This window comes from Pelobates fuscus, chromosome 10, assembly GCF_036172605.1.
Source record: "Pelobates fuscus isolate aPelFus1 chromosome 10, aPelFus1.pri, whole genome shotgun sequence".
Classification (NCBI taxonomy): domain Eukaryota; kingdom Metazoa; phylum Chordata; class Amphibia; order Anura; family Pelobatidae; genus Pelobates; species Pelobates fuscus.
Window position 1 is genome coordinate 9,909,057 of NC_086326.1, and position 25,577 is coordinate 9,934,633.

The 25,577-nt window shown below is 39.8% G+C and overlaps 1 protein-coding gene across 4 annotated transcripts in view; it reads left to right on the forward strand.

The window, feature by feature from the left end:
• The window catches only part of CASP7 (caspase 7), an 81,856-nt gene extending 57,168 nt beyond the window's left edge, over positions 1-24,688 (forward strand). For all 4 annotated transcript variants that reach the window (XM_063435033.1, XM_063435030.1, XM_063435031.1 and 1 more), the window contains 5 exons: positions 1,371-1,519; positions 8,077-8,205; positions 17,986-18,161; positions 19,545-19,683; positions 24,104-24,688. In XM_063435033.1, coding sequence (XP_063291103.1) covers positions 1,371-1,519; positions 8,077-8,205; positions 17,986-18,161; positions 19,545-19,683; positions 24,104-24,327 — 817 coding nt within the window. In that variant the 3' untranslated portion in view covers positions 24,328-24,688. The remainder of the gene's footprint in view (positions 1-1,370; positions 1,520-8,076; positions 8,206-17,985; positions 18,162-19,544; positions 19,684-24,103) is intronic.
• The last annotated feature ends 889 nt before the right edge of the window (positions 24,689-25,577 follow it).

Genomic DNA, 25,577 nt, shown 5'->3' on the forward strand with positions numbered 1-25,577 from the left:
TGTCTTCTCTGTAATCCTTGACCCGGCTTGTCTCTCGCTTACCTGTCTTCTCGTTCCCTCGACCTCGGCTTGTCCCTGACAATTCTATACGTAGTATTACGTTAAGTCCGACCATTCTAAGGTCCGGTATACGTATCTGCTACTCTTTGTACTCTGCGTGTTGGATCCCTGTCCCGATCCTGACACACACGTGGCGAGTTCAGTTTCGCCACATATGTATACAGACTTATTCGTGGCATTAGTATGTGCACACTTTTTTTTTTTTGGTATAAACAAAGTCGATATAACGGGCTGAACATTGGTCTAAAGTGAACTTCAAGTTGTTCTGTGTTTGTAATTTAAACCATTTGAATAATATCCCCTGTTCCTGCTAGTGAGGAGTCTGTCTGCAGAGGGCTCAGCATTAAAAGTAACTCCGCTAAAATTAGCACAAAATGTAGATATGTACATAGAGCGATAAACAAATATTATGCGATAAATTACAGAAAACAGACGAGAAGTCTCAGGTATATTTGCGTTTAGGAAAATCGTACAATATATAGCAGATAAAGGGTGCATATAGAAACATAGAATGTGACGGCAGATAAGAACCATTCGGCCCATCTACTCTGCCCAATTTTCTAAATACTTCCATTAGTCCCTGACCTCATCTCATAGCTAGGATAGCCTTAAACCTATCCCATGCATGCATATGAAGCTAAGTAGGGGGTTCAGGGTAGCTCTTCAAATACAGAGCACACTTGGAAAATATTGTCTGAGATTTTTTTTATTTTAATCAAATAGTTTTTTCTTATTATATAATTATATAAATTTAATATAATCTATTTAATATAATCTATTAAGATAAAATGCTATATAGCGGAAAATTCTAAAGATATTTATGTCTCCCATCCCAACAAATACAGGAATGTGAGTAAGCAAGGGAACGTTGGGAGACCCAATATCAGAGTCTAGGTACTATAACCACTGCATTGTATTGTAGTGTGTTGCTTCAGTGCTCTGTGAAGGGTTTGGTTTCTATGCGCAGTAATTTTAGTAACCCAGAGGAGAACACACCGTGCCAGTAAAACAGGAAAGTTAGGCAGACCACCATTCTCAGACAAGCATTTTTGGGCTAAGGGTTTGCCGTATCCAATATCTGCTTTGAGGCTGCGTGGCATCCATGTAGTGCACCACCATTTAATAGGAAATCCTAGAACACATTCTGCTTTTCCATGAAGTAGGTTTATAGTGTGTTGAAGTTGTTTTTTCTTTTTGATTTTTTTTTTGATTTTTGTTTTTATTTCTGCTTAAATTAACCCCAAAGCTGCTATGTATATAAAATTAAATTAATCGTAAAACAGCAATTTATCATCTTCTTAACATTGCAGGAAAAAGAAGAATGATAAGGAGCCAGAAAATGCATTGGTTAAAAATCCCATTCGCAGTATCGTCCCTCCTGAGTTCCTGTATGAGAGGAATTACCAGAAACTTGGCCGATGCATTATTATAAACAACAAAAACTTCGATGCGCAGACAGGTGGGCATTGTCTGCTGTTACCTTCCCCATAGCCTGACTCACCCCCTCCTTACTACCCATTCACCCTCCTGCAAAAACAAACAAGGTGCTCTCCAGACTGCCATTGTAATTGGCATATGCAGTGTGATTGAGGTTTGTGAAATGGTATATTGCTTGATATATGTGGAGAACTCCGAAATGTTTGAAAGAATGTCGCCCAAATTAGCCATGCAGGAAAAGTATATCATTTGGCAAATATTTCCTTTTGACTTTTTTGTTCTAAAATGCCAGTGATATCTTTAATTAGGATGTTATTTATTGCCAATTATAGAATGTATATAGAGTTATTCACTAAAGCGTGAATCTGCAGGAATTAGACTCCAAACAAGCTGAAACGAGAGAGAATTTCTCTAATTTGATGATTTGGGCTTACATTTTAAATTCTTTTAATTCCTTACGTTTCATACTTTGGTGAACAAACCATGATAGTGCACATGCTTTAGATTATATATGTGTATTTTATGTATAGTGTCATTTAAAAGAACACTCCAAGCACCATAACCACTATAGCTTGCGCATGCTTGCAGCTTACACACTGTAAATAGTCAAACTGTTTTTGAATGGTTTAAATTAGGACCTGGAATCTGCTGGGCATGGCTCCCTGCCTCCACTACTAATGCAGGGTGAGATATAAATTCTTAATTGGGAACTTGTGCCAGCTCTCCAAAGCTACGCTCTTTAATTCAAAGCTTAAAGGGACACTATGGTCACCAGAGCAACTACAGATTAATGTATTGTATACAGCTTATTGCAGTTGATCTGGTGAGTACAGTCTGTCCCTACAGGCATTTTGAAAGTTTCTACATTACTGCCTAGTAACACCTTCAGTGGCATTCACTCAGATGGCCACTAGAGGTGCTTCCTGGGTCAGAGCTGCACAACATGCAAATCTATGAGGAGTTGCTGATTGGCGCAGGGCTGCATTTTGCTGCACATACGCAATAGCCTTCCAATTCTGATGATCTCAGCCAATGAGGCAGAGCAGAAGCAGGGCCAGCTCCTGAGGACACGTGCAGCGCTGGACAAAAAGGTGGGATTCTATCTTATTTAAGAGGGTAAGGGGGGGCTGGGGATCTAACATGGCTTGTATTCGTGACCCTATAGTGTTCCTTTAACTCTTTGATATAGAGTGTCAGCTGATTGCTCAAGCCTTGCATTGTCGGGCTTGGCTCGGAAGAGCCAACAGACTATGTTTAGTTATTAAGTCAAATTGTTCAAAACTGGGGCACCCAGACACTCTGAGCGCCATAGTCAAATATAGTGGTTATGGTGCTTGAAGTGTTTTAGTGATTTTACATACAGGGCTCAAGTGATGGCTGTTATATTGTATATTATTTAATCAATCACACACATATTAGTGGGTTTTTTTCATTTGTTTTATAGTGTGCTTGTTTTATAGATGGTGTGTGTGTGTGTGTGTATGTATGTATGTGATATATATATACAGGGGTGTATCCTGGTTTTGTGCTGCCCTAGGCAGGACAAAACTCAGGCGCCCCCTCACCCCCACCCCCCCCCCCCCCCGCCACCCCCACCCAACCCTTCCCCCGCCTTCTAAATACACACACACTGACAGATACGCATCCATTAGCTAACTGTTAGCTAATGGATGCGTATCTGTCAGTGTGTGTGAGTGTATGAGTGTGTCTGTGTGTGAGTGTGTCTGTTAGTGAGTGTGAGTGTGTCTGTTAGTGAGTGTGTCTGTTAGTGAGTGTGTCTGTTAGCTGCTAACAGACACACTCACACACTCACTAACAGACACACTCACACACACTGACATACACACACAGTCAGACACACACACACTCTAACAGACACACTCTCACACACACACACTCTAACAGACAAACACACACTCACACTCACTAACAGACGCACACTAACAGACACACTCACACACACTAACAGACACACACAGTTAGACACACTAACAGACACTCTCACACTCACTAACAGACACACTCACACACACTAACAGACACACTCACACACACTAACAGACACACTCACACACACTAACAGACACACTCACACACACTAACAGACACACACACACACTAACAGACACACACAGTCAGACACACTCACACACACTAACAGACACACACACACACTAACAGACACACACACACACACTAACAGACACACTCACTCACATTAACTCATTTTTTTTTTATTTACCCCCCCAGCCTCCTTACCTTTGGGAATGCTGGGGGGGTTCTCCCTCTCCCTGGGGTCTAGTGGGGCTGCCGGTCGGGCTGCTGGGCTGGTTGCTGGGCGGGCGGCTGGCGAGGGAGCACTTTCTCTGAGCTGTCTGCTCAGCTCCCTCGCGCGCCGCAGAGTGAGGCTGGGAGGCGGAGCCGGAATATGACGTCATATTCCGGCTCCCAGCCTCACTCTGCGGCGCGCGAGGGAGCTGAGCAGACAGCTCAGAGAAAGTGCTCCCTCGCCAGCCGCCCGCCCAGCAACCAGCCCAGCAGCCACCAGCCCAGGATGTCTGTTAGCCGCAAGGCTAACAAGGCATTTGTCCTGGGCGTTTGGGGGCGGCTTTTTTTGCCGCCCCCTGGAAAATGCCGCCCAAGGCAAATGCCTTGTTTGCCTCGCGGCAAATACACCCCTGTATATATATATATATATATATATATATATATATATATGTGTGTGTGTTTTGTACAATATATTGTTTATTAATATCACTTTTTTTCAATCATTCATTTAAAACCATCTGGTTTCAGCAAGATTTCCAAACAACTCATTAACTTTGGCTAAAACAAACACTCCCATTAGTTGACTCTATGGTTTCCCCTTCTTAAGACTGTATGGATTTCCAGTATGCCGTTGGGTTATTAGTCATACCTCCTGAGGCTATTTCTTTCTTGTAAATGCTGTCACCAGCCCTGTGAATACATAGTAACTTGTTCTTCTCAATTCAAACAGATGCATTGTCTCCAAGTCTCCCGCTGTCGGGAATCTTAGTGCTATAGATATTGGGGATATCCCTACATCAACAACAATTACTTAATTATGGACTCCTCTTATTATTAACACGTTATCCTTCCATACTGATTTTAATAAACTCACAGAAATGTTGTTAGCCATTTGATATATTTAAACAGAGCAAAATATACAGTACAATCAACAATTAGGCATTAGGGCTCTATATAGAATGGAATGTCCTTCTCATTTGGTGTTAGCCGAGTACTATAGAATGAGGTGTCTTACTCAACAAACATTCGCTGGGCCGAATAGAATGGAACTTCCTACTTATTTACGTGCGTGTCTATTTGTGCCAAGTTGCGCCAACGTCATAACGGTGCCACTCGAAGTGCCGAAATGATCGGTTCGCACAAACAGAAACTCCCGAATTTAGCATTCGTTCAGATTCGGGTCTTTAGGCGTTATACAGTGATGCAGACGAATGGTATAGGTTCACTGGCTTTATGAGCCAGGGCTTTTCAGTAATCAGTTACCTTGTTGTGGTTCTTGTATACCCAAGAGTGCATGTGTAACGGACCGTTTCAGCAGACAAGGGGTTAAAATCTGTTTATGCGATAATCCCCTTTTTCCTAGACCAGCAGCTACAGCAATCACCAATCTCCCGAACTGCAAACTGTACGAATTCTGGAAACTCCCTGGGATACACACTGCCGCTGGGGAGGAAGGATTGCACCTTCAGCTCCCTGGGGTACACACTGCCGCTGGGGAGGAAAGACGACCCCTTCAGCTCCCTGGGATACACACTGCCGCTGGGGAGGAAGGACGGCACCTTTAGCTCCCTGGAACTTACTCTGCCGCTGGGGAGGAAGGACGGCACCTTTAGCTCCCTGGGACGTACTCTGCCGCTGGGGATACTCTCCGTCCATCCTTGGGTTTTGCTTTGCCATGACCTGGTTCCAGATCCCCTGGAATATCTCCATGGATACATAACCCCCATACTGGGCCACTCGCTGCCTCACCTCGGCCAGCCCATAATCTTCAGCGTCAGAGCCTTCCATACTTGTCTGCTCCAAGTCGCTGGATACCTCTGCTGCCAGGGGCGCTGCACGAGTGCTAACGTTGCCCTCAATTTGTAACTCCAAGGAATTGGTGTTCTGTAGCTGTCCTTCTGGCTGTAGGAACGATCTCCCGAACTGCAAACTGTATGAATTCTGGAAACTCCCGAACTTGAAACACACGAACCCTGGAATCAGCCGAACAGGAAAAGCATACAATCTGCTTACACTCCTGGCAGTCAGCATACAATCCAATTCCCCCCAAAAACGAGACGACACATCGGTTTGAGGGTCAAGCAGAATCTCAGGTCTGGAACACCCAGCCTGCTTTTTATTACAGTTGTGCACATACAGGACACACCCAGGGGGAGGCATAAAACAACCAATCAAGTAACAGTACAACCCACACATCCCCTCCCCTCAGCAATTAACATAATTATTACATACAGTAAAAATACAGTTTCCACACATACTCTGTAACTTTAAAACCATACATCACATTCACATAAAAATACATATCCACAATCAATCCATTCAGGGGAACAACATATTAAAAAATGGCATGAATCAGACCAGGGGTTCAAAAGTTAGTAAAAGTATCTTTTGTTCCCCCTGGCTGGCAGTATTTTAATCTGGCTCAAACAGTAAAAGTAAAACATCCCCACAATGCATCCTGGCTTCCTCCCTTCTGCCCTGGAGATAATTGGAGAAGTAATCCAATTATCTCCCAGGTCAAAGACAAAACTCCATTACACATGTGGGGACCTAAATACAGGATTATGTTTTAAAATATATAAAGTTACTTTTTATACATTAAACACAGACATGTAACATATCCCCAGATAGCTCAGGTCTGCGTGCACATTATTACGTGAATGGCACGCAGACCACACAAATACAGTTTAATTGCCATGGAGCCAAAGTCTTTCCCATAGTCTTTCATTATATGAATAGGCTCCATGGCATAGCTATCTGGGGGTATCACTGCTCACACAGGGCAAGTACCGAATGGCCCCACTGTGTTTAAAGGGCCAGAGTGACATGCACTCTGTTTGGGCCCTTTTACAAAACGTATTCGGCCCTATCTCCCAGGGCCATAGTCCAAAGGCAAGAGGCGGGCAAGCAGCCCCCTCCAAGGACACGTGGCGAGGTCGGTTTCGCCACAGCACGTTATATATATTTGGATTTCTTGTTACTGACTTTGGCTTGTTTATCGTTTCTCCACTTTCTGTGTTCCTGACCTTGGCTTGTCTTACTGTTTATGCTGTAATCTCCTACGTTTGACGTTGACTTTCTTCCTGACTACTCTTTAAAGGAAACTATAGTGCCAGGAAAACAAACTCTTTTTTTTTCCTGGCACTATAGCTTCCCCTTCTATCAAGGCCCCCTCGCACTTCTGTCAAAGCCGGCTGCTGGCGGGGGAGACCTAGTGCGCATGCATTATTCAATGCTTTCCTATGGGGATTCCAGCGACGCTCAACATCCTCATGCAGAGCATGGGGACGTTGAATGTAATTTAAAACACTTTTCGTGCTCTAAGAACACGGAGACACCATCTAGCGGCTGTCTGAGAGACAGCAACTAGAGGTTGGATTAGCCCTGTAATCAAAACACTGCAGTTTCTCCAAAACCACAGTGTTTTTCTAAGAGGGGTAAAGGGAGAGGGGCAAGGCACCCAGAACACACCAATGGGCAGAAGTGGTCTGGGTGCCTACAGTGTCCCTTGAAGTTAAATCCCGTCCATTCTAAGGCCCGGTAATACATTATACCTCTCATTTAGCAGATTAAGGTCTGTGTATTTTGGGTTCTCCTACTTGAGCCGTGACAGGATCTATATATTGGAGTGTCCTACTCATTTAGTGTTAGTCAGACTCTATAGAATGGAATGTCCTACTCCCTTATTTTGGACGGGCTCTATGGAATGTCCTACTCCCTTATTTTAGACGGGCTCTATGGAATGTCCTACTCCCTTATTTTAGACGGGCTCTATGGAATGTCCTACTCCCTTATTTTAGACGGGCTCTATGGAATGTCCTACTCCCTTATTTTAGACTGGCTCTATGGAATGTCCTACTTCCTTATTTTAGACGGGCTCTATGGAATGTCCTACTCATTTGTTACTATCTGTGCTCTATAGCATGGAGTGTCCTATTCATTTAGTGTTAGTCAGACTCTATAGAATGGAATGTCCTAGTCCCTTATTTTAGACTGGCTCTATGGAATGTCCTACTCCCTTATTTTAGACGGGCTCTATGGAATGTCCTACTCATTTGTTATTATCTGTGCTCTATAGAATGGAGTGTCCTATTCATTTAGCATTATCCTGGCTCCATAGAACGATATGTCCTACATGACAAATGTGTTTAGCGTTATTAAGACTGTGTTGATTATGATCATAGGATGTGTTGACACTCCTATTAAAGGAGTTAAAAGGTTGTGATACTGGTGCATTTAAGCATTTTAAAACACTTCAAATTGTGAAATTAAAATGGCCAAATTTGTTTCTATAATTGAACCCTTCTTTAGGAATGTGCATTAGGAATGGCACTGACAAAGATGCTGGTGATCTGTTACGCTGTTTCAAAAGTCTGGGATTTGATGTGACTGTATACAACGACCGGACATGTACACAAATGGAAACTTTGCTACAAACTGGTAAGAGCCTCAAAACTCCACAATTCTTTGATTTGTTTATTCATTGGTATAGATTAATGTAATGTCTTCAAGATTAAATGAGCAAAAACAGGACATTTACACTATACATCTGGATTTGTTCCCTAAACTAAAATTTGTGAAGAAAAGAATGGAAAATGTATAAATTAATATGTAAAAATTTTCCAAATCATGCTGTCTTTATTTTTTCTTAAATTAAATCTGTACGCTAAATGAAAAAAATTAGTTTTTTTCATAAAATGTGTAACTTTTTAGTTTTTTGGCAAATGTGAGCACAACATTTTATTCAGTGTTGAATATTTTGGCATTTACCCCAAAGGGATTAACTTGGCTTGCAGTGTCCCACTCAAAGGTACAGTCCAGAAATGAAATGGAAGACGTCCCCCAATGACTGGCACAGTGTACCACAATTATCATATTACCTTCTAAAAAAATAAAATAAAAAAAACAGGAACACACTTTATCTAAGCTTTTCAAAGAGCTTTCAGAGACCATTCCTAAAATCTGAGTTAACTTAACTAGCAAATATGTACAGTGAGGGAAAAAAGTATTTGATCCCCTGCTGATTTTGAACGTTTGCCCACTGACAAAGAAATTATCAGTCTATAATTTACATGGTAGGTGTATTTTAACAGTGAGAGACAGAATAACAAAAAAACGCATGTCAAAAAAGTTATAAAGTGATTTGCATGTCAATCAGTGAAATAAGTATTTGACCCCTTCGACTTGGTGGCAAAACCCTTGTTTGCAATCAAACAATTGTTTCTTGTAGTTTGCCACCAGGTTTGCACACATCTCCCACTCCGATTTTGTCCCACTCCTCTGCATATCCTCTCAAAGTCATTAAGGTTTCGAGGCTGACTTTTGGCGTTATGACGTGCTGACGTGTGGACGTGCCCACGTGCGGTATCGTCGTGACGGAAGAGGAGGGGCATCCGCCGGCGAGGGGGATGGCGGGCTTTGAAGCGGCCGCTCTCGGATGAGGCGTCTACATACCTGCCGGCATCCTCGTGTCAGCCTTGATGGTCCATCCTAGGAGGCATATATACCGCTCCCCCTCCCCTCAACTCAGCCCTCAACTCAGCATACAATAACGGCAGTTTGCTTTTGCTGTGGCTCTGCCTCGTGTGAGACTTCTCTCTTCTCAAGTGAAGGTACTTTTGATTTCCCACGTGGTAGCTTTTTTTTTTTTTTTTTTTGCCACAAATTTGCCATACATTTGTTATAATATGGTATCAAAGACTATTGGAATGAACCGGGTTGTTTAGCCCCCAAGGACCAACATGGGTATTACCCTGTTCATCTCCTGAGACAGAAATTGGGATATATTTTCTTTAATTGTGATTTTCTTACTCCAGTCATTTTTTTTTTGTTTGGAACATTTGGCAGAATCAGACTAAACTAATCTAACCTTCTCCACCTGTGTTTTATGAGGTTTTTTTTACTCTTCTGTCAAGGACTTCATACCTGGTTTACTTCTTAGAGTGACAAGGATTTCTTAACCCTAAGAATTTGTCCAAACGAGTAGTTGAGAGCTCTCCTAAACGTTTTCAGCTTATCATTGCTGCTTAAGCTTGCAAGTATTCAGATTAATCATGTGGGAGAACTTATGTTTCTTTTCTGAATAACGCAGCTGGGGCTCTCGACATTGTTAAAGCCTCGTGGCGCACATTATAATTGTATACTTTGCAATTTTATACATCCTCTATATTAATTTTTCACTTCTGCCTATATATCACACAATATAAGTGCCAATACAATACAACTGAATATGGCTTCAAAGAAATCCACTGATAATAAATCCTCATCAAGAAAGGATAAGAGAGAGGTCTCACAGGACAAGTCACTGAATACCTATTTCTCCCCCCAACATCATAAAAATCCGAAATTGAAAGATAATGTTAATGACTCTACTCTTGAGGCATGTGAAGCCGAGGGGTTAACTACTATTGAAAAAGATCTAATTACGCCTACTTTATTACGCACTACTTTAAGATCGCATTTGGAAGAAATAAAGAATGAATTGGCCGTGACTGCGGCAGAAATAAAAACAGAATTTAAACAAGAGATAAATCTCCTTTCGGTCAATATCCAAAGGATGGAGGACCAATTTAAAGCAATTGATTTCCAAGTTAAATCTCTTACAGACGAGAATAAGAAGGCCCAAAGCAAGATCTTGGCTCTTGAAAATAAATTAATTGATCTAGAAGATCGCAGTCGTCGTAAGAATTTACGTTTTAGGAATATTCCGGAGAAGGATAGACAAGAAGATACTAAACAAATTCTGCTGGACTTTGTTGCAACATTGGGAATTCAGTTTGACCCACATGACCAAATAATTGAAAGGTGTCACAGGATATTCAAACCCCAATCTATTCAGAAAGATCTACCAAGGGACATTATTGCGTGTTTTTTTTCTTATGAATTCAAAGAATCAATTCTAAACTCTGTCAGAACTGGGCAAAGCAATTCTGGACGTTTCCAAAACATTCAGGTCTTTCGGGATCTATCGTATGAAACTCGTCAAAACAGGAAATTATTCAGCTCAGCAACCCAAATTCTCAGAGCCCATAACATAAGATATAGGTGGTTATATCCCCTAAAGCTGTCTCTGACACATGAAGAAAAAAGAGAGACTTTTGATTCAAATTCTGATTTACTTGAATGGTTGAGGGGCAAGAAACTACTATAGTAGATCCAGAACGCTGTGTGGGGTCTGGGGGAGGGGGGGGGGGGGGGGGGGTGAATCAGCATGATGAACAGATAGGGCAGTCGTTTAATCATCTGACTTGGTTGTGGGGTTTTTTTTTTTTTTTTTTCTCTCTTAATACACATGGTTTAGGTTTGTTAGGTCAATTAATATTATTAGAAACGACAGGGGAAGGATTTTTGGGGTGGTGGATGCGCAGTCTCCTGATATGCTGGGATGATAATGGTATAATATACGTAACAGCACTACTACAGAATAATTTAACCAACTATTGCGGCCTAAGTAAGGGTGTAAATAATAGATATAAAGTAAATTGGTTGTTTGCTGCAACGTTTTGGAATTTTGTACACTAATTGCTAGACATTGTATAAATGCCTATTAGCTTAATTGTACCACTATAACACTATTATAGATGATATGGAAAAATATTTCTTGAGGTCTATGCACAGATATGTCGAAATAATATAATAGCACGATTCATTACTATAGGTATTGTATCAATATTTTTCTATGGGATTGAGTATTGGATAATATATGTAATAGCACTTATAGAACAATTTAGCTAATTTGGATGACTTAAATGAGGTGATAAATAATGTACCGTATGTAATAGGTTTGATGCAGGGTAGACAGAAGTTAACTGAGAGACACTATATAATGACTATAACGTCAATTTAACACTATTATAAAGAATTTGGGTCTGGTTTGTGTGGAGATATCCTGACACGAATTAACACAAATGACACTTTCTTTTTTTTTTTTGCTTGATATTTCTGTAGGGTCCTAAATATGATGTAGTATGTGTAATGGTTCTACCAAAGAACAAATTAATTATTAAGGTGGATTTAACGAGGGTGGTACACAATGTTATATATTGTGTTTTGATGAGGACATGAGGTTTATCCACAGATAACATAATGCAATATAATGACACACGGGTTTGATATAATTTTTTTTTTGGGATGTATATTGTTTATATTTCTGTATGGTGCTAAATATCATATACTGTGCGTAATGGTGTCACCATAGAACAATTTAATTATTATGGTCGACCTATTGACGGTGGCGCACAATGTATAGACTGTGCTTTTGACGAGGATATGTGGCTTATCCACAGATATTTTGATAAAATAGAATATAACTACACACTGAGATGTTATGATCTTATAGATCTATATCAATGGATACTGTTCCGTGGTGATGATCATAACATAGTATATCTAACAGCACAATTATAGAATAATCTGATCTATGGTTATGGCTCAAATTTGGGAATAAACCATTTAAGGATATCTGGCCTATCCATAGATAACATCATGCAATATAAGGACATAGGGGTTTGATATAAAATTTTATTTATTTTTTTCTTTTTTTTCTTCTTGCACTATTATTATTATCACTACTCACTATGTTTAAGTAGTGCAAGGTTTGGCCTAACCACGTCCGAGTGGCAGGGGTAAACGGATAATCCAGCACCAGGTGTCCGTATACTATGCCACCCGGATGTATAGCGGTATAAAATAAAGGCTGATACGTACTGCGTTTATCTCGTTTGAAATTAATTGAAATAATCGGAATCTTGTCTATTTGTTACCAGACGAGGTTATTGTTTTATTCTCTATCTATTAGAAATAGCATGATCCTACGAGGCTGCCTTTTTTCCTTTTTTTTTTTTTTTTTCCCCTTCCCCTTGCCTCTCGATGGGATGCCCCTCTTGGTGTAGTGCTACTACACTGTTTCCGTTGATTTCTATCGCAATCAGAAATCTACGGGTTAATAAAGAGAAAAAAGAACTACGTTCTTTTTAAGTCTGTTTTATGTTGTGTATTGACGCTGAATCTACTACGAATTCATTCGGCGAGATTAGGCGCAATATGTTTGTTGTTGTGTTTTTCTATGGGTGTTCTTTTCTTGTCTTTTTTTTTTTAGAGCATACGATACTCTTGATAAAGATATTTTATCTAATGATACTAAAGCTTTTTTGCCTATAGACATCGGGGCTTCGAATAGTATAATATATGTGCAATTTTCGATAACTCCAGATGCTTAGGTTTTTATCGCTGAATGTTCAGGGCATGAATACTAATAAAAAAAGGAGAAGACTATATAATACTCTTAATGAGCATAATGTGCAGGTGGCATTCTTACAAGAAACTCATTGGCTCAAAGATATCAAACAAAGATGGGGAGGGCATAAATACTCTAATATTGTCCACGCCTCACTAAGAGATAACAAAAAAAGAGGAGTTGCAGTTGTGTTTAATTGTAATATAGAGTTGGAAATTAAATATATTGAATTGGATCCAGAAGCTAGATCCATAATTATTGTTTGCATTATTGATAAAGTGACCTACACTCTTGTTAATGTCTATCTTCCGAATGTTGATCCTATGACTAAATTTGCGACCATAATGGACCGAGTCGATAAAGTATCCAAGGGACATTTAATTATAGCGGGGGATTGTGGGTCCGAACATCACAGCAGGGTGGTTTGCACTCAAAAATGGTACGCGACAGGGATGCCCTCTTTCTCCTCTGTTGTATATCTTGTCTATTGAGCCATTGGCTATTAACATTAGGAACAATGCATTAATAAAAGGTGTACAAACCAATTCGTTGAATGCTAAAATATCTCTTTATGCGGATGACGCGTTACTTACGTTGTCAGCCCCTGAGTAGTCTTTAAAATTTTTAATGTTTGAGATCGACAGATACTCTGCTATCTCTAATTTCAAGCTAAATATAAATAAATATACGGCAATGTTTATGAACTTGAATAATGAGATAGTAAATAGTTTAGCCCTAAGCTATAAATTTATATGGACCGATTCACAAATAAACTATTTGAGATTAGTTATAACATCTAAAGTGTCAGAAATAATGGAGCGGAATATCTCGATTCTTATGAGAAATATGAACCTCAAACTTAGAAAATGGAGAAATTTAGAAAACTCCTGGCAAGGAAAAATAAACATCATTAATTCATATATTTTGCCTAAATGGCTATATCTGTTTTCCATGATTCCGCTTGTGGTTTCCAGACCTTGGTTGGCGATGATCCAAACATACTTCAACAATTTTATCTGGAATAACAAAAAACCAAGAATTGCCCAAAAGATCTTAACCAAAAAATTGACAAATGGAGGTCTACATTTCCCTAGTATTCTTTATAGTTATCACGCTAGCATTATTAGGCATATATATTTCCTTCAGGACCCTAAACAGGTCTTGGAACCATGGTATATTATGGAGGCTGAAGTGGCCCATGTAGACAAATTACAATATTTGATGTGGACAGTTACAAGTAAAAATTTAATAAATTCGCCTATAAATAATTCAGCGATACTATCCCAAATATTAGAAGAGTGGATACTAATTAAAAAAAAATTAGGCCTAATAAATATGATACCTAAGACATGTCCCTTGGATATATTCCAACTACTTATACAAGACTTTTCGTTAAAGAATTGGGTCTGCGCGGATAAAATAAGAATTGCAGAAATTATGCAGGGAGACAATATCCTACCCTTCCAGAATATTATTGACACTCTGCATATTCCGCGCAGAGAAATTTTTACTTATCTCCGCATAAAAAACTTTATTCACAAAAACGTGATTAAATCATCTTCCATTTTTGCTAAAAAGTTAGAAGTTATATTTAATTTCCAATCTATTAATAAGATTATGTCTGCTGCAGCATCAATGTTGGAAGCTCTTAAGGAGTCTCCCCACAGCTTGATTAAGACGTGGGAACAAGAACTAGAACTGCAAATTTCTCTGGATGATTGGAATGTCTCTTTGAGCCTGGTGAACAAATATATTCACTGTTTGAACCTGTCTGAATGCCACTTTAAAGTCCTCTATAGATGGTACTATACTCCGGCAAGATTGGCGAGAATGTTCCATAATTCCGATCCAACTTGCTGGAGATGTGGTACTCATCCAGGTACTTACATACATATTTGGTGGGCCTGCCCAGCTGTCAAATATCTATGGTCTTGGGCCTTTAATATTTTTACAACTGTGACTACTAATAGAATTATGGAGAATGCCGCTTCTGCTCTTTTACATCTAAACTTGTCATTTGATTCAAAAAAAGACATTTGTTTTGCTATTCATTGTTTAGTCGCTGTTAAAATTATTATAGCGAGACAATGGAAATCATCTAAGCCATACAACAAACGGTTATTGATTGATCAGGTCCTGTTCCAAATATCTATGGAACACGAGATGATCAACAATGAGAATTCGAAGAAAAAACAATGGTATGGTGATTGGCTGTATAAATATAAGATATTATTTTGCTCCTCCAATAGTCCTTCTTGATTATACCACTATTCGAAATTTAGCAGTTGGTATATGGAAAGCGATGAATATAGATAAGTGACAATATAATACACATAAGCGAGTACTGAAATTAATTGATCATGTGCTCTAGACTTGGTGTGGGGTTTTTACTGTTTGTGTTTTTGTTCTTTTTTTGTGTTTTTATTTCTTTTTTGTGATTGTAGACTATGTTCGTATGTGATATATACTGAGCTATAATTGAACACAAGACAAATCTCGATGATATATAATTTAATGGAATGCTATGTGATTCTGTATTTGTCTGCTAAACAAAATATGAGACCAGTATATTGTTGTATATGTAAAGAAAAAATTCTCTAATAAAAATATATTAAAAAAAAAAAAAAAAAAAAAAAAGGTGAAGAGAAAAGGCAAGCCCTGCGTTTGGTGACAGGGATTGCCGCACATGTGGTTTGTCACACACATCTCCATGAAACGTGACCACCCACCAGTATTCAGCTCTCTCAATGTTTATATTAGCATACCAGCTCTTTGAGCAAGACAGTTCTAATTACACGATACCCCATATCATTACACAGATTTTTATATTATAGGGATTTTGGAAAGTAGAAAAATGAAAATTATCCTTCCTTTATATATAAAATATGGCTTTAATAGCATTTTGCAATGGGTATACAGAATATACAGTTATAAGGAGGAAACTAGACACCTTGATGCATTTTCACATCTTCAGGACAATCTAGATTCATATCTATAAAGTATAATATGCTATAATGCAAGACTGCAGAAAGCTTCATTTTGGACCGGATGGGAAGGAGGAGACTGGTTTATAGGTTAAATGAAAATACAGATGGAAAAAATAATAAATGTGATGTATCATTTTCCGAGGAAAGACAAACACATGTAGAGTTCATGAACCAGGCAGGCACATTTAAAGGGAACCTCCAGACACCATAAAAAAAAAAAAAAAGTTTCGAGGCTGACATTTGGCAACTCGAACCTTCAGCTCCCTCCACAGGAATTAAGGTCTGGAGACTTGCGAGGCCACTCCAGGACCTTAATGCGCTTCTTCTTGAGCCACTCCTTTGTTGCCTTGGTTGTGTGATTTGGGTCATTATAATGCTGGAATACCCATCCAGGACCCATTTTCAATGCCCTGGCTGAGGGAAGGAGGTTCTCACCCAAGATTTGACGGTACATGGCCCCATCCATCATCCCTTTGATGCGGTGCAGTGGTACTGTCCCCTTAGCAGAAAATCCCCTAAAGCATAATGTTTCCACCTCCATGTTTGATGGTGGAGATGGTGTTCTTGGGGTCATAGGCAACATTCCTCCTCCTCCTCCAAAAACGGTATGTTGAGTTGATGCCAAAGAGCTTCTCCTCTGACTCATTCAGATGTTCCTTGGCAAACCTCAGATGGGCATGTACATGTGCTTTCTTGAGCAGGGGAACCTTGCGGGTGCTGCAGGATTTCAGTCTTTCACAGCATAGTGTGTTACCAATTGTTTTCTTGGTGACTATGGTCTCAGCTGAGATCATTAACAAGATCCTCCTGTGTAGTTCTGGGCTGATTCCTCACCGTTCTCATGATCAGTGGAACTCCACGAGGTGAGATCTTGCATGGAGCACCCGACCGAGGGAGACTGACAGTTATTTTGTATTTCTTCCATTTGCAAATAATCGCACCAACTGTTGTCACCTTCTCACCAAGCTGCTTGTTGATGGTCTTGTAGCCCATTCCAGCCTTGTGTAGGTCTACAATCTTGTCCCTGACCCCCTTGGACAGCTCTTTGGTTTTGACCATGGTGGAGAGTTTGAAATCTGATTGATTGCTTCTGTGGACAGGTGTCTTTTATATAGGCAACGAGCTGAGATTCGGAGCACTCCCTTTAACCCCTTAAGGACCAAACTTCTGGAATAAAAGGGAATCATGACGTGTCAGGCACGTCATGTGTCCTTAAGGGGTTAAGAGAGTGCTCCTAATCTCAGCTCGTTACCTGTATAAAAGACACCTGGGAGCCAGAAATCTTGCTAATTGATAGGGGATCAAAAACTTATTTCACTCAATGACATGCAAATCAATTTATACGTTTTTTGACATGCGTTTTTTTGGATTTTTTTGTTTTGTTATTCTGTCTCTCACTGTTAAAATACACCTACCACTAAAATGATAGACTGATCATTTCTTTGTTGGTGGGCAAACTTTCAAAATCAGCAGGGGATCATAACTTTAAACTTATCTACAGTGAGGGAAAAAAGTATAACATGTCATTCACGTAGAATTTAGAAAATCTTCCCATGTTTAGGTGGCTATAGATTCAATCAGTGGATGGATTAAATTATATACCGATCTGCATCTTACCCGCTCTAGTGTTTGATAAATTCCTTTTATACATATTTAATGCATATGCACTGTTTTAATGCAATATTGTACGTACAAGGTTAATCTATAAACCGCAACATTGCTATTGGCCCCAAATAGCCCACAGAGAATATCACAGTGAGAAGAGTTCTTCAGAATATGTGCACACAGCTGTATTAAAAAAAATTCCTTTTATCACCCACAAATTTCAGGAACCGAACGATATTGAATTAATAACCTTTATAATTATAAATGGGGCTTGCTAATTCGTGATTTCGAAAACATTTCAAGATTTTATCCAAAATAGGCAACTTTGCAAGGAAAAGGTAAAACTGGCAATGATAATCACTGGCACATTTAAAATATTCTATTTTATTTCAGTGGCTCAACAGAACCACAGCGACAGCTCATGTTTTGCGTGTATCCTGCTGAGTCACGGAGAAGAAGGTTTGATTTACGGGACAGATGGCTCCATGGCGATAAAAACCTTAACAACCCTTTTTCGTGGGGACAAATGCAAAAGTCTTGTTGGAAAACCCAAACTTTTTTTTATTCAGGTAATTTTGGATCATTATTTTTGTTAAATGGATGGAGCTTGGGTTACAGTTTCAGTCACGGCCAGCTGGTTTTCACATTCTCCCATCGTCAATAAAATGTGTATTATTAGGATGATTAACAAGGAATATCTAGACATCAGGACATTTTTATAAAATGGCAAAAGGACAATTTCTTGGTTAAAACTGAATAATAAAATGAATTCTATGCAATGCTTCGCTATGAAGCTACAAACATCCTTTAACCCCTTAAGGACACATGACATGTGTGACATGTCATGATTCCCTTTTATTCCAGAAGTTTGGTCCTTAAGGGGTTAATGGATACAAATACAGAAAGATAAGTCCTGCGCTCCTACGTGTGAAAAGAGCTGAATGTTTGATCAAAGGCTGCACCAACACCATCGATCTTGCTTGCATTATATATTATCATTATTGGCATTTCTATAGCACCAACATGTTCTGCAGCGCTGTACAAGTATAAAATGTCTGCCAACAAGGAATTTCCATACAGAACATAACAGAGACAACAGATGAAGAATGAGCGTACGGTCTATATATATTAGATGTCTGTGATATAGCTGTCATTCACAGCTTTCCTTTTGTTGTAGATTTAGTCAAACGTTTTAATGTGACTCAAAAACACCAAGCATGAAGCTTAACAAAGATTTTTATTATCACTACTAGGTATTATTGCCTCTCCAGAAAAATAGCCATTTTAAAAGTATGTGTTATATAATATGTATATGTTCTGATATGTAAATGTGTGTAGCCAGGAGTAGGCAGATCAAAGCTGTTGTAAAGGTATTTTAGCTCGCAGTGAATGGCAAACATTCCAGAAAGTTGCTAGTCAAAGAGCTTACACTCAGTAGGTTTCAGTAGGCACGTTCATTTTAAATGAAGCTAAACATTATTTTTCTTGGATATCCTGAATTGGGTTTTTAGGTCATAACTTGCCTACGTCAAGTTACCGTGATTGTTTTGCTTAGAACTTAAGTGGGTTAATGTGGCAAATGGCAATTTGTCATTCTCTCTACAAGAACTGTATAGCAAGAGTTTTACGTGATAAGGCAGGAAGTATGCTCGGTGCTGATCAGAGTACTGGAAAGGTTCCATCCTTACTATGTCTGTCTATGCTCGATTTAGTACTGTACTAATCCCCTTGGAACAGCGATTATCGTTACAGGACTCCTGGCCTGCCCTGGCTCATAATGTCCGTAAGACAAAAAACTGTTGCTATTTGGTAAATGAACGCAAGTGTCTCTTCTTTAATTGAATAACGTATTTAACTGGTGCTCTAACTAGAATTTCCCGGGAAGAGACACTGAATTTAGAGACATAACTTTATGTATATAAGCGTGAAATTAAAAACTTTCCCGTTTTTAGGCGTGCCGGGGCTCGGAGTTTGATGAAGGCATTCAGACGGACTCAGGACCTGCCAATGATTCACTGGAGACCGATGCCAATCCAAGATACAAGATTCCTGTAGAAGCAGACTTCTTGTTTGCTTACTCTACTGTGCCAGGTATGTCACGGCGGTCTCGTACTGCCAAGGTTTTACAAATGATGCGATGCTAATAGAATTAAACCAGTGCGTACTCTAAAGCCTGTCAAACCGGTTTCTGTGTAAATCTATGCCATGCGCCAAGTATGTACAGTAACCTTATTAAACAGACGGGAGCACTTTCAGCACAGCTTGTTAAAGTTACTCTCACTTTCTCTAATCACAGATATGGTTTTATTTTATGTGAACATTTGTGGGATTGTAAGCTGTTCTGTATTTCCCGATGTGGGGTGTTTCATCACGGGTGGGAATCCGTTTCACATGCGATCAGTATAAGAAATCTAGATTATACATTAATGAACATGGAGTCGCCGGGTTCTAACGGCTTTCTGATTTAAGGGAAACAAAGTAACTTGTGTGCGAAAATGCATGTGAAGTTTTTTTTAGGGATTTTCCAGTTGTTTTCCAATTTGGAAATTTAGGGTTGAAATGTACAATTCCCTCTTATTTGGCATCATTGTTTTGGAGATGGTGTTTTGTGCTCTTTCAATTTTGTAGACTGGGTTCATTTTATTTTGCAATGTACTAGGAAAGACCTGATTATTATTTTAATTTTTTTTAAGAAGGTTTAAAGGGTTACTCTAAGCACCGTGATCAGTGTTTTGAAGTGGTTATGGTTCATGGTATCTGGGCACGGAGGTAAAGCATGTTGCTCCCCCTCCGGCAGTGTCAGTAGCCATGAACTTTAGTTCTGGGCTGTTAATGAGAATGTTTTACATAGTCCATCGTCATCACACATAGCATAACAAGTGGCGGCACGCCCCCTCTGTATCGCCCAAATTCCTCCCTCAGCCCATCCTGTGGAAAGCCCCTCACCCTGCAACAATGACGAGTGATGTCACTGAAGGTAAATCGAGCTCCAGGGATAACTTGGCCTCGAATTGTAAAGTTTTATTTTTTTCTCTTTTTAACCCCTTCAGGACCGATGACTGTCATCAGAAACATCCCCTTGAGGACCGATGATGTTCCTGAACCGTCATAACGGAAATATTTACTTACCCGATCACCGCCATTCCCCCGCCAGCGATCGGTGTTTCTCCCGGTCTGGGGGGACTGCCTGACAGCCCAGACAGTCCCCCCTTGGCGAATTAGGTCCCAGCGGCCAAGTGATCGCTCTAACAGAGCGGTCACATGGCCGCAATAGGCGTCTGTGTATCTGCCTGCGGGGGGACTGCCTGTGCTGACAGGCAGTCTCCCTGCATCTGTAAAATAAAATTTAAAAAATGTTAATAAATAAAAATATAATTCCATATGTGGAGATATATATATATATATATATATATATATATATACACAAAATAACATAAATAATTTCATAACTATGCATGTACACTTCAAATATTTGTGTGTGTATATATAGATTTAAATTCTGCGTGCATATTTATGTAATTAATTTTATTGAATGCAATTTGAGGGACCTGCCTGGCAACCCATGATGAAAGTCCAGAGAATTTAATTTGCTAGCACTATATTTAACCCTGTAACTTTCCATGACACCCTAAAACCTGTAAATGGGGGTAACTATTTTACTCTGGAGACTTTGCTGAACACAAATATTAGTGTTTCAAAACAGTAAAACCTATCACAGCGATGATATTGTCCCTGAAAGTGACGTTTTTTTTGCATTTGTCACACACTAACGGCCCTTTCACTGACAATATTGTTGTGATACATTTTACTGTTTTGAAACACTAATATTTGTGCTCCACAAAGTCTCCCGAGTATAACAGTACCCCCCCATGTACAGGTTTTATGGTGTTTTTGAAAGTTACAGGGTCACATATAAGGGTCAAATGTTTTTACTTTGAAAATTTCCAGGTTGGTTATGTTGCCTGTGGCGAAACCGACCTCGCCACGTGTCCTTGGAGGGGGCTGCTTGCCTGCCTCTTGCCTTTGGACTATGGACCAGACTTTATGGGAATGTGATACCCCAGATAGCTATACCATGGAGCCTATTCATATAATGAAAGACTATGGGAAAGACTTTAGCTCCATGGCAATTGTACTGTGTGAGTAGGATCTGCGCGCTATTCGGTAGTTTTGTGCGTGCAGATCCCAGCTATCTGGGGATAGGTGAAATGTCTGTGTGTTATGTGTAAATGTGACTTTATGTATTTTAAAGTGTTTTATGTCGTTTTGCAACCATGTGGTGAATGGCGTCTGCCTCTAGTCCTGGATAATTGGATTACTTCTCCAATTAACTCCAGGGCAGAAGGGAGGAAACCAGGGTGCATTGTGGGGATGTTTTTCTGCCAGCCAGAAAGGAACAAAATATACTTTTAGTAACTTTTGAACCCCTGGTCGGATTCATGCCATTTTTCAATATGTTGTTCCCCTGAATGGATTGATTGTGGATATGTATTTTTATGTGAATGTGATGTATGGTTTTAAAGTTATGAAAGTTGTGTAAAAGTATATTTTACACTGAATGCATAATGGGATTATGTGTCCCACTAAGGGGAGGGGATGTGTGGGAGGTAACATCTATGTGATTGGTTATTTTATGCCTCCCCCTGGGTGTGGCCTGTATGTGTGAGTTGGAAATAAAAGCCAGGCTGGATGAGCCAGTCCAGAGTTCCTGTTTAACCCTCAAAATGAAGTGTCGTCTCGTTCTTGGGGGGAATTGGATTGTAAGCTGACTGCCAGGAGTGTAAGCGGATTGTATGCTTTTCTTGTTCAGCTGTTCCAGTTCGGAGTGTTATTTCGTATCCAGATCGGAGGTTTGGTGTTCTGCAGTAGCTGTGCCTGTCTCTAGGAAAGGGGATTATCGCCTAAACGGATTTTATTCCCTTTTATGCTGAAACGGTCCGCAACATTGCCTTTGAGAGCGTATGGTAGCCCAGCAATGAGAATTACACCCATAATGGCATACCATTTGCAAAAGAAGACAACCCAAGGTATTGCAAATGGGGTATGTTCAGTCTTTTTTAGTACCCACTTGGTCACAAACACTGGCCAAAGTTAGCGTTTATAATTGTGTTTTTTTTTTAACACACAAACAAATATAAATGCTAACTTTGCCTAGTGTGTGTGACTAATTCGATACTAAAAAAGACTGGACATACCCCATATAGAATACCCTGGGTTGTCTACTTTAAAAAATTATGTACATGTGAGGTGTGATTCAGAGATTTATGTCAGATAACCGTGTTGCAATGTCACTATTGATACATTTTAAGAATATATATTTTGAAACAGAAATGTCCTACTTGTACTTATAGCCCTATAACTTGCAAAAAAGCATGGAAACACTGGGTGTTTTTAAACTCAGGACAATATTTTGAATCATTTAGCAGTTTTTTTTTCATTAGCTTTTGTAGATAAGCAAAAGATTTTTCAAATAAGTCACCATATTTCTTTTTTTTCAAGTAAATTAAATAACTTGATACAAATAATAGTATGTAAAGAAAGCCCTTCTTGTCCTAAAAAAAATTAAATCATTTATATGGAAACAGTAAATGAGAGAGATGAAAATTACGGCTAAACTCAAACACGAGAAAGATGTTAATACAGCTCTGGTCCTTAATGTACAACATGGCCAAAACAGTCCAGCTCTGACGGGGTTAAAGGTGGCACAGTGCAGGTAAGGGGTAGCCCAACCAAAAACCGGGTTTTGAAAAATCACCCTTTAAGTTCTATATCACTGAATACTGATGTATAATATCAGGTGTTATTGGACACACTGAATACTGTTACTCTATCAGGCTCAAACTGTGGCGTCAAGGACCGTTGCTAGGTGACACAAAGGCCAGCTGCATTAGCCCAAGAGTAATATGCATGGCCCCACCCACATTTAGTAAGCCACTTCACATGCCCAATGCTAAACCTAACTCGTTCTATACATTACAGTGTGACAGCAGAACTTTTAATGAATTCTGAATAATTATCTGCTGTATTATCCCCACACCGTGCTGTGTTATCCCCACACCGTGCTGTATTAACTCCCGCACAGTGCTGTATTAACCACCGCACCATCTATATTAACCAATACCCTGACACAGAGCCGAATAACTACCTCCAAACGTGGTGCAATAAAATGGCACGGTCACTAATTCTAGAACTGGAATTATTTTCTCTCCGCATTACAGAGGCCTCGGGTTTCTAACTCCGATTCCAGATTTTAAGGCCCCTATTTAGGCTCAGGACCAGATCAGTCACCCCGGCCCCCTCCCCCCAGAATCATGGGACCTTATTTCTAACAGTCTAACAGCTTCAAGTTTCACGATCCAATAGAACATTGCAGATTTCTATCTATTCCAGCAATCCTCGCTTTCTGCTTGAATTCTTTCTCCAATAACCACGTCTTGTTCTAGCAAGCTGTTCTCTGTTCTATCTTCGGTGAAGAAGCGGTCTCTGAACGTATTTCTCCTTTTATTTGCAGGTTACTATTCGTGGAGAAACCCTGGAAGAGGCTCCTGGTTTGTACAAGCTCTCTGCAGTGTCCTTAGTGAGCATGGGAAAGAATTGGAGATCATGCAGATTCTGACCAGAGTAAATTTTATGGTGGCTACTAGCTTCGAGTCATGGTCTGATGACCCACGCTTCAGTGAGAAAAAGCAGATTCCATGTGTGGTCTCTATGCTGACCAAAGAACTGTATTTCTAAACCCTCTCTCTCTCTTTTTCAAGTCAAGCTAAATTGTATTTTTTTAAATCAAACCGAGCATATCAGACTTGTATCATTTCTACCAAAATCAGGGAAAGGACGAGTTGAATTATTTTACCCATTGCCTCTGGCAGTCTCTCTCATTGTTTGTGTGGCGTGCCCCACTGAAATGTTGTATTTGGCACGTGATGAGGAACCAGTTATATTTCTGTGTATATTGTGGGGAAAAACACAAAAGGGAAACAGAAACACCCATATAATAGGACTGAGCTATGTTTCCAGTAACCAGTCACCACACATGGTGTTGAAGCCAATTGGTTGCTGTTTATTAAGATCGTGACAGAGGCACCTTGTATTTTAACCAGATTTCCTGTACAGATTTTGACTGGGCATTATGTCCATGATGGCTAAACGTGGCACTGCAAGTGTGTGAATTAAATTTCATATGATGCACCATCTCGGCTGATTTTAGGGGGTGCAGTCTGCGTGGACCCCATATTCAGAGGGGGTACAGCCTCACATATCAGATCACAGGGATTGTGGCAGTGTGACAGATAATGCTTCTCCGATGGGTGAGATGGATGTGGCACAGTGTGAAGGAGGCACGCAATGCTATGCCACGTCCCCATGCCCTCTGTTTTCAAAATGACTTGGGTTCTGTTCTGGGAAGGATGAGATGGCCAACATACAGCTAAGAGATGGCGAGATGTTAAGAGACACAAGTGTGTGGCACAAACAATGAGACCATTGAAAGGGGCACACAAGGGTCATTGAGAGGGACACACAATAAAGGCATTAACTTGGACACACTTTAATGTGGACAGGTAGAGTTGGAGAGATTTTCTGTGGTTCTAGCTCTGATGTCTCAAACCCCTGCTGGCCAGCCATTTTTAGAACACAAAGCCGTCAGTGTAATGCATTATATATAAATCATTTTTATAAAAAAGTTTTTAGTAGATTTTTTTTTCTATATGAAATAATAGTAGTGGTGTGCAAAGGGTAGGGTTTTTTTGTTTTTTTTGCAAAGGTCACCCTTGTGCGTCATGTTACATTTAGTTTACCAACATCTGCAGTGCACCGGATGTCATCTGCAATTTATTTGATTCTGCAGCTTCACCAAAGGAAGGAGTTCATTTAAAACCCTTATATACTCCACATCTTTTAGACATGACTTTAAATTATTTCACTGAAACACAGCCTTTTGTGCATGAATACAGCAGAGGGATTGGGAATATGTTTCAAACTGTACA